The sequence below is a fragment of the Cornus florida genome, unplaced genomic scaffold, assembly GCF_030987335.1.
Source record: "Cornus florida cultivar Cherokee Brave unplaced genomic scaffold, ASM3098733v1 CherokeeBrave_3.0.0_Hap2_Chr05, whole genome shotgun sequence".
In the NCBI taxonomy this organism is placed as follows: domain Eukaryota; kingdom Viridiplantae; phylum Streptophyta; class Magnoliopsida; order Cornales; family Cornaceae; genus Cornus; species Cornus florida.
In genome coordinates, this window is record NW_026775575.1 from 76,321,454 (window position 1) to 76,331,400 (window position 9,947).

Consider the following 9,947-nt stretch of genomic DNA (forward strand, 5'->3'; position numbering starts at 1 on the left):
TGAAGTTTTCACTGCTATTTATATTCTAACACCGAACATGAGTAGAGTCAAATTCATCTAATCTTTTGGTAATTTTAGGGCTAGATGTAGCATAAAGCTTGTTAGATTACGCTGAAAAGGGGACAGTGGGATACCTATTATATATCATGAACAACCTACTAAATAATATAATGTTACATGGAATGATCAATCAATGACCAATTTGGTGATCAATTCTCTATAAAATTAAGTTTTAACTATATATACTTGACTCACTACTGGGAGGTATTATCTGACGTATTGCCCTCTTTACTTCCATAATGCTTGCTTTCTTCCCATTAACATTCTCCTTCACCTGAGCATGAAATATAACATTGTAAGTACATATATATACACACACACACACACACACGCACACAGAGAGACAAACGCACACACATAGGTAAGAAAATAGATAGTAGTATCGAACCTTAGCCCTTAGCTCAGCAACATATACACCATTGGTCAAGGAGGACTGGACGGTTGTGATCTCCACACGAAGGTCTCTTAGTATCTTCATAACATCCAATAACAACCCTTCTCTGTATGGACACTGCAGCTCCACCAATGCATCACTTTCAATTATGGACACCTCTACCTGCACCTCAACCCCCTCCACCGGCTTCGGTGGTGCAGGAGGTGGCTGTGACTCCACCGCCTTTGCCTTGCCGCCTCCACCGATCCCCTCCACAATCCTAATCTTTCTCTTATCTGTTGGCGCAGCAGTCACCGCCCTCGCCGTGACCACACTTTTCTGCTCCTTGGTGTTTATGCTGCTCGTCCTCTGTGGCTCCGCCGTGGATCTGGACCGTTGATCATTCTCCGTCTGACGCGCACGCGCCTCCAGCTCCTGAATCTTCTTCCGCAGCTGCTTCACGTACTCGATGGTGTCGCCGAGGATGGAGGCCTTGTCCATTTTGGTGACAAAGGGGACTAGAGACCGGAGTATGATGAAGCGCTCGTTGAGCTTCTCTCTGCGACGTCGTTCAGCGAGGACATGGTTGGCGCTGAGCTCGTCTTGGGGGGTGGATTTGCGGAAGCGGGAGGCGGAGTCGGAGTTGGCATCGCGGGACTTAGGGGAGGTGTCGTCACGGGCCTTGGTGTGGAGGAAGGGGACGGTGAAGAGGATGTACTTGAGGAGCCATTGGGAGGTGGCTTCGAAGGGGACCTGGTGGAGGAGGTGGTGGTGGTGGTCGGAGGCGCGGTTTGTCCACTTAGAGAAAGATGATTGGGAAGAGTACATGACGCGGGCGGCAGCGATGGTGGAGGATGAGTCGGACCACCGTGTGGACTGGTGGTGGAGGATGGTGGATACTGTATGGGAGTAGTGGGTGTCCTCTTGAGTGGATTCTTGGAACGGAGGGGCTCCTGTGCAAATAACATAAAGTTAAGTACAGTTTAATTATGCAGAAATTCTATGCACAAAGTAAAAAAATAAATAAAAATTCATGCAGAAAATGCTTTTACTGTTGCCAGAACAACATTTTCTACCTACAATAATGCTTTTACTGTATTTATTTATTTTATTATTATTATTATTAGTTCTAACAAATAACACACTAACTTGAACCTTAATTCTCTACTTTGAAAATTTGATCAGAAATCATTGAGCTACATGATGCATCTCCATTCAACAGATGATATCACATCTTTCATAACGAGCACCTTTGAAAATAAATTAATAAAGCTAACATTTTCCTTTTGCCCCCTTCACTTCTAAGATTAATTAATAGCTAAAAATTGTCTTGCATTTAGATGTCGAGTAGTATCTAATATGGGACCCACATCCACATGACAAAATGTAGTCTTCTTTGTACGTAGAAGTTCTATTTTTTTATTTTTGCATGGTTTGCATGGATGAGACTGAGCATCTGTGTGTGATCATAGATTACCATTCACCCTTCTCTTAAATTATACTACCTTCGTCCCTTATTTCATATTTGATTTTATAACCTTTTAAGGGGACATGTAATTAATGCATTGTCTCCTTTTAAAATTATCAAATTATCTTTTTTATTTTAAATATATATAATTATGAAGATTTAAATTTTTTAAAAAGATAAAGGGTAATGATGAAAATATAAAGAAAAGATATTTTAACTTTTCAAAAAGGACAACTAATTTGGCACATGTAAAAAGAGAAAAATGAACTACTAATAAGGGTCAGAGGGAGTACTCCTTTTGTCTCATTTTAAATATTATTTTCGGGAACTGTGATTCATTTGTGAGTTATAGTCTCTAAGACGACATCTAAAATAAAACAGAATATATATATACACACACACATACATATGAATAAATGATCTTTGAACAAGAAATTTATTCCAAACATGTAATATGGTGATAGTTGGATATGTGATACCAAATAAATATAATAATTATATACAACGGTCACAGTATGTGGCGAATATTTTTTTTATTATGATTAAAAAATCATTACTCGTGTTCCGGCACGTCCCTAACATGGGATCAGTGGGGCGGATTTGTTATATTTTTATTTTATACCATAAGGTTTTTAGAATTTATAAAGATACTCCCACTAAAATTACAATTCGCCCATTGAATTTTTTTTATTTTTTTTTGCATTTTATACTTCAAAATTTTTAAAATTTATAAAGATGTCCCTACTGATTTTATTTTATTATTATTTTTTTTTGTATTTTATACTTTAAATTTTTAAAAAATTATGAAGAAAACTTCATTAAAATTACAAAAATGAACTACTATATAAGTTTGTCCAACAAATTAAAAGGCCGCCCTCTTCACAAATTTTTTTGGGTCAATCACTGCTCTTTTGTGTGTGTGTGTGTGTATAATATCTTTGTTGAGAGTAGAAGGGCCTTTATTTTTATTTTTTTTTGGTTAAAGAAGAAGGGCCTTCATTGTGAACCCTAAATTGATAGCATTTATCAAAGGGCCAAGATTGCTTAATTAATCCAAGTGTTGTGCAGCAACTGAGTAATTCAAAAACAAGCTAATTAACTACCAATATACCTGAAGTTGGAGCTTGCAAAGTGCTGTCCAACGGGTCTGGTAAGACTACTGGCCACCGGCGAGTCGACTCAGCCCTATACGAGTCAGCACCGGGTTGATGATCGGCTAGGGTGTTGATGGGTTGGCCAGCAGCAATCATTTGAAAATCGGAGTCCAAATTGTCGGAGCCATCCTCAGGTGTGCCGAGTCGAATATCCCCAGACATCTCAAGTTGCATGATGAGCTCACTCGGCTCGGCCGCCGGATGAGTCACAACTACTCCCTGAGCTACACTGTGAGGGTTCTGAAGCCCGGATAAGCGGCTGTTACGCCCCGTTTCGGCTTCCGAGTCCGACTCACCTTCTACTTCCTCCTCCTCCTCCTCCTCTTCCTCTTCTTCCTCTTCTCCTTCTTCTTCTTCCTCCTCCTCGTCTATTTGATTAGCATTGGTTGGGGGATCAATGGGTGCATACATTACTGGTGGAGAGTGGAAACGTGTGTGGTCCGTTGATGCGGCCGGATTAGAAGTCGAGTGCTCGGAGAGGGCGGGTTTTGGAGGGTGAACTTGGTGGTGGTCAATGAAGAAGCTCTTTACATGTTGGATGAATCCAAGGTCTTCAGGAACCTGAAATGGCGGCAATAGGGTTTTTTACAAGGTTTAGTAAATTTTCAATAAATACTGTAATATTGATTTTGATTTTGTGATAAATAATGGGGTTGTTTGGTTCACTATTTTTTGAACAAAATTTTGTTTTCCTAACTGGAAATCAAAAAACTGTGTAAAAATTTGTTTCCCTTATCCTTTTTGAAAACTGTTTTATGACAATTCAATTAAAAAATATAGGACTTGCTTGGTTTGTAACTATGAAAATAATAAAAATAAAACTCTGCTTGGTTTAATTTTATGAAAAATTCGATTATAAAAATGTTTGTTTTAAGAGAACGATTTTTTATAATTCTCTAAAAACTATTTTTTGTTCTTTGAGTTCTTCAGAATTTCTCTAAAAACACTTTCAGATAAATGTGTTTTATAATTTTTTAAAACCTTCTGGCACCCGTATATGTAATATCTAAAGAAATTAATCAGAAGACATCATAATTTAGTAGAAGAACATTCGTATTACCCTTTCCGTTGTGCCGAGTTCAACCACCCCATCTAATAGAGGAATGCACACCACTGTCTGCATGATTAGAACAATGATCAGGTTTTTCGAAATCAGAAAATAAACTTATTTACCGGAAAAAAAAAAAAAAAAAAAAAAAAAGCATTTGCAGAAGTTCATGTCTATGAAATGGACAACAAAATTACCTGTACGCGAGCACTCTGGTAGAATCACAAGGAAGTTCAATTCAAAAACAGGAACAAGAAAAAACAAAAGAAAAAAAAAAGTTAGTCCACTAAAAAACTTATATTCAAGTTGAGGGAATGAATAATATATATATATATATATGGAAGAAATTAGAAAGTACCTTGGCAAGAATAGCTCTAGAGAACACTTTGCTATCAACCTCATTTGCCCCGGTAAGCCAAACATGCTTCCGCTTTGCATATGCCTTTCCGGGTAATCTATAAAGTCACAATGCTTAGTTGTTAGGTCTACTTGCATGTAGATGCAAATGCATACATAAACACAAAATATATATATATATATATACTCCTGATTTCTTGCTCCCCATGGAGCAAGAAAAATAATTCACACTTTCTATATAGACCGTTAGATTAAATCTAACGGTCATTTTACAAACCCACCTATGGCCTTTCCTTTCAACACAAAACCACCCTCACCCTATTTTTAGTTTCTATAATTAATTTTACCATTACCACCTACTGTTACAATAAAAGATAATTATCAAAATTAAAATAGAAACCTATGAAAAAAATTAATTCCCGTATATTTTACTAATAAATTTGTTTTTATTTAAATATTTCTTTGAAAGAAAAATAATACCCGCATTTTGCTAAGAGACTTGATAGTGTCTGGGATGCCTGGTTTTTTTTTAGGTTTTTTTTTTAAACCAACTTTGAATGAGAAATAAAAGAGTAAGATCACTTGGGAGAGTATTGGGGTTGGTGGGTATGATAAATTAGACTTGAAGCTTGATGTTTTCATGGTTCAGCATGATACGGAGAATATGTATATATGGGTTTTCAAGGAGAGGCTTGAAAATACATTAAGAAAGATGCAGCTGAAATGTTAAGCGGTGTGCACGATTCCGGGATTTAGAGGTGTTTCATGTTGTTTCAGAACCAAAGCTCTCATGGAAAACAATATTATTGTTATAGTTATTTGTGCGTGTATGTGTGGATAACAATATTATACAACTGAATAATGAAATCATATGATATTGACTTTATTCAAAATTGTTAAAGCTTAAACTAAATAAAACAAAAACAAAAATTTTAATCTATTCGTAAAGGGATGAAACTTAACAAAATTTAAAAATATTTAATCCTCAAAGCCTTAAAGTAAACTCTTCCACGACAAATAAAAGTAAAGTTACAGGAATTAATTTTTTTTCCAAAAAAATGGTGAAAGTGGTTTTGTATTAAAAAGAAAGATCATATGTGGGTTTGTAAAATGACCGTTAGATTTAATCTAACGGTCTATATAAAAAGTGTGGATTATTTTTCTTGCTCCATGGGGAGCAAGAGATCAGGACTCTATATATATATATATATATATGTATGCTGGAGAGAGATGAAAATATAGGCTTCTATATATAACTTGAGGAGTTTGATGACAACAACAGAAGAAATTTTCAAATTTAGGTCTGAGTAAAGCAAGCAAAAAATAAAACAAAATGAGTATTACAATTATACAGTATATATATATATATCCATCAGGAGTAGAGAAACATTGCATTTACCAACAGGTCAGTGGTCTAACGGTACCAAGCCCCTACTTTTCAAAGAAATATCAGGAGTTCAAGCCTCCATTGAGGCATGTGTGTGTGAGTACCCCAATTAGAAAAAAAAAAAAAAACATTGCATTTTTTTAATGCAATTTTAGATAATTAATATGAGTATCATAGAGATGTAGACAATGGTTGCCGCTTAAGATTCCTGACAGAAATCAAATAATTATTTACTTAAAGAAATTACTAAAATTACTATTCTTTAACCCCAAAAAAAAAAAAGAAAAAAAAGAAAAGAAAAAAAAGTATGAATTGTTTGTCCTTAATACTAGGCTAGTTAATTCATAAGAAGTCAATAACTTCTAAGTCAATAACTTCAATGATACCAATGTAACTGGAATTACAATTTTTTATTTTATATATATATATATGGGGTTTCAAATTGATTTCCTCTTTTCTTTTTTCTTTTTTTCTTTCGTTTTTTTTTTTTTTCCAAGTTAAATAAACTATTTTGGCAAAACTCACGCACCCGCTTTTACGACTTGAACCATAGACATTCTATTTCGAAAGGTGGAAAAAGTGCTCTTCCCTTAAACTCACACGAATAGGGTTTAGCCAATTATATACGACCAACCAGCACCGGACCCAGAATGGGACCGGGGGGCGGATGCCCCCCTGAATTTTTAATATTTTTATTTTATACCTTAATTTTTAAAAAATTTATGAAAATGCCCTCCTAAAATTACAATTCGCCCCCACTGGATTCTTTTTTTTAGCATTTTATACTTCAAATTTTGATAGTTTATGAAGATGCCCCCACTAGAATTATAATTTGACCCACTGATTTTTTTTTTTTTCATTTTATACTTTAAATTTTATAAAATTTATGAAAAAAACCCTATTAAAATTAAAAAAATGAAACCATCATATAATTTTGTACCTACAAATTAAAAAGCCGAACCACCCTCACAAAATTTTATGGGTCTGTCACTGCGACCAACAATATTTATGAAATTGTTCATATTTGTACTACAATGCAATTAAAACCCAGTGTCTTTTTGAATTTTGGGTGTGAGAGTGATCATACTGCAAGCACTAAATATATCATTAACTGCTATGACAATTACGTAGCAATCAATAAAAACAAAACAAAAATGTGTACGGAGGACAGAAGAATATGTGTGTTGCTTGGAATCGACGAGAGAGAGAATAGAGAGATTTGTGATTCGTGAACATTAATATATATTGCAGACTGATGAACTGCGTGATAATAATGGATCATACAATCTGTCTTCCCCTTTCCCCATGACATCATAAGCTTCCCTGGCTGCAAAATTTAGCGAGCCATTGTTCAATTCCTATCTATCATTCAAGTCTCACCATGCTCTTCAACACTGTCTCGTGAATATATATATATATATACACACACACACAAATACACCTTTCCTGTCTCTATGATATATCATTTTCAATGTCAAATTTGTCAAAATCCAAAACTATGTGACCTTTAATTTCTCATAGAGAATCCCAGAAGCTTCTGTGTTTAAGATGAAGACATGCAAGAAGGCTCTAGCCTAACTTTTTGTAAGAATATGACTCTAAGCTTCTATCACTTTGTCACTAAGTAAATATTGTCCTCCTTTGCTTTGTACACTCTCCATGCTCACGGTTTTCTTTTCTTTCATGATCGGTTTCGCTGTATAGATATTATTTGCTTTGAATCTACACAGTTAAGAGGTGTCCACACAAACATGAACCGGTAGATTTATGGAGCTTAATGTTAAAAAAAAACTAAAAATAAAAAATAATAATAATAATAATAATAATAAATCCTCTGCTTCTTCTTAGCTGTTATATAGATTTGGGTCACCGAAATAGACGGCACTTAAAACTCTTAACAGTTTTCCATCCTATCATTCACTGTACGGAACCCTCCTTCCTTAAATTGTTTCGCTTACTTTCAGTACTACTCCATTTCACTTAATTTTCACCACACACACACACACACATATATATATATATTATATATAGTAAGTATTGTATTAATTGTGTTCACATTTTAGTGATATTTTTGTGTTTCACATTTTAATCATTCAAAAGGTAAAAATCGAATCTATAATGAAGAATTGATGATGATGTGGTACACATACTAGCTAAGTGCATGTATATGAGATGAAACTGTGAACAAAGAGAGCATTCATGGCTCATAAATTCCATTACTATTACTTGCAGATTTGTGCAGTAAAGTCCTCTATCAAAGGAAAAACAAATTTAACCAACTCTATTCAATTCAATTCAATTCAATGAAAAAAAAAAAAAACTGATTGAGCTGAACTTACCCCACACCAGGAGAAAATGAGAAAGACACACACATGAGGTAGAACCACTCCGACTCCGTCAGGTCCTCCGGTGACAAGGAGGCACACGGCCGTCGTGTTGGCGGGTTTGTCTCCCCGGCGGACAGCGAATCGTACAGGTCTCTCAGCTGCTGGCTTCTCTGCAGCGACGCCTCCTCCGCGCTCACCTCCATGGGCTGCACCGTCTTCCTAGTCTTGATTGCACCATTGTAATACCCATCTCCCCATACCAAAATCCTACACACACACACAAAATTGTCGAGACACATGAATTCAGATATATAAAAGCATAGAATTATATCGGAAAGAATGGGTTTTGAATGAATTTTAATGAAGTTACCCTTGTTGGGGACATAATTGCCAGTAGAGACTATATGTCCATTGAACCGCTTGCACCGCCGTCTGTAGCATATATTGCAGCCGGCTACTTGGCGGCGCGGCCATTCTGCCACTTATCACCACCAGACTCTCTTTAAATTTTCTAACAATTATAAATATCTTTATATATGAATCGAATTCTCACATAACCCACATCAAGAATTTTAGGAAAAATGAGAATGAAAAAAAAGAAAAGAAAAAAGGAATATATCTTGCTTAGATGGAATATATGTGAGATTTAGAATGGACCAGCTCAAACGAGCATTAGCTAAAAATCAAACCCTTTATCAACTAAAAAGTATGTGTGTGAGTGTGTGTGAGAGAGAGACAAAGAGGTAGAGAGAGAGAGTAAAGGTAGATGACTTTGAGGAGAGGAGAGGAGAGAAGAGAAGAGGAGGTGTCCTGCGCAGACTTGCAGGTGAGAAGGAAAAGGTAGATGATGACTTTGAGGAGAGATTGATTTGAGCGTAGAGTGAGACTACCAAGAGATTTCATTGAGGTAATAATTGATAATCCACATGGACATGGAATTGAAGAAAGGTCGTTAGCTTAGCGTTGTAGAGATAGAGAGGGGTAATATTTTAGAGAGAGAAAGAGTAGTTAGGGTTGGAGAAGGGAAGGAATGTGATAGATTGGGGGTGTGCGTGCGTGTGTGAGTGCGTTCGTGTGTGTGTGTGTGTTTTGACTGGTTGGTCTACCGGACAGTTTTTTCTGTCAGTGCTGAGGGTTTGTTAGTTGTCTACCATTCAGTGTGTGTCATCTTACGTCCTTTCTATATCCACGTGTGTTTTAGTGCTAGTAGTGTGTGTATATATTTTTATTTTATATATATTTTTACTCCAACACCTAATTTTATCTTTTATGTAACAGCAATAATTTTTTTTATGGTCACATGTTTCAGTCTCAGCGGAACTACTGGAGACTTGTCCCGTCGTGAATTTTTTAACTTACAAAATTTGATTGGTTATTTTTATTCACAAATATCAATCAAAATTTGTAGCTGAGATAATTCTCTTTGAAAGTTGACGTCAAGTATTGCTATTCTAAATATAGTATATATATATATATTAGGATCTTTTGTATATTTATATATGTATGTAGAGAGAGAGAGAGAGGAGAGACAGAGAGAGAGATTAGGTGACGAGTGACTGGGCGTTGGATCTGAACGGGAAAGGTTATTGAGTTTGGTGACGTCCATGATTCCAGGAGGAATAAACAAGTAGGACCTCCCACGTAGGGGAAAATTAGGGGTGATAAAATGGGTCCGGACCTATCAATTTGTTCATATTTGTCCGTTTAAAAATGAATATAGATAAATTATTTTAAAAGATGAGTTAAAATAGGTGACTCATATTCAACTCATTT

The 9,947-nt window shown here is 35.7% G+C and overlaps 1 protein-coding gene across 1 annotated transcript; it reads right to left on the reverse strand.

The window, feature by feature from the left end:
• Positions 1-106: 106 nt before the first annotated feature.
• Positions 107-9,140, reverse strand: LOC132306923 (transcription factor BHLH42-like). Its single transcript, XM_059804525.1, has 8 exons — positions 8,545-9,140; positions 8,187-8,441; positions 4,462-4,558; positions 4,301-4,315; positions 4,116-4,172; positions 3,013-3,616; positions 449-1,386; positions 107-334 (listed from the first exon to the last, which is right to left on the reverse strand). Exons 1-8 carry the CDS (start codon positions 8,646-8,648, stop codon positions 233-235), a joined length of 2,172 nt encoding a protein of 723 aa, XP_059660508.1. The 5' UTR covers positions 8,649-9,140; the 3' UTR covers positions 107-232.
• Positions 9,141-9,947: the final 807 nt, after the last annotated feature.

Bases quoted from the DNA above. Each gene is read 5' to 3' on its own strand.
- LOC132306923 (XM_059804525.1), bottom strand. From the start codon at position 8,648: ATGGCCGCGCCGCCAAGTAGCCGGCTGCAATATATGCTACAGACGGCG. The intron at 4,559-8,186 runs GTAAGTTCAGCT...GTGACTTTATAG, and splicing joins TCATTTTCTCCTGGTGTGGG to ATTACCCGGAAAGGCATATG. The intron at 335-448 runs GTTCGATACTAC...TTTCATGCTCAG, and splicing joins TTGCTGAGCTAAGGGCTAAG to GTGAAGGAGAATGTTAATGG.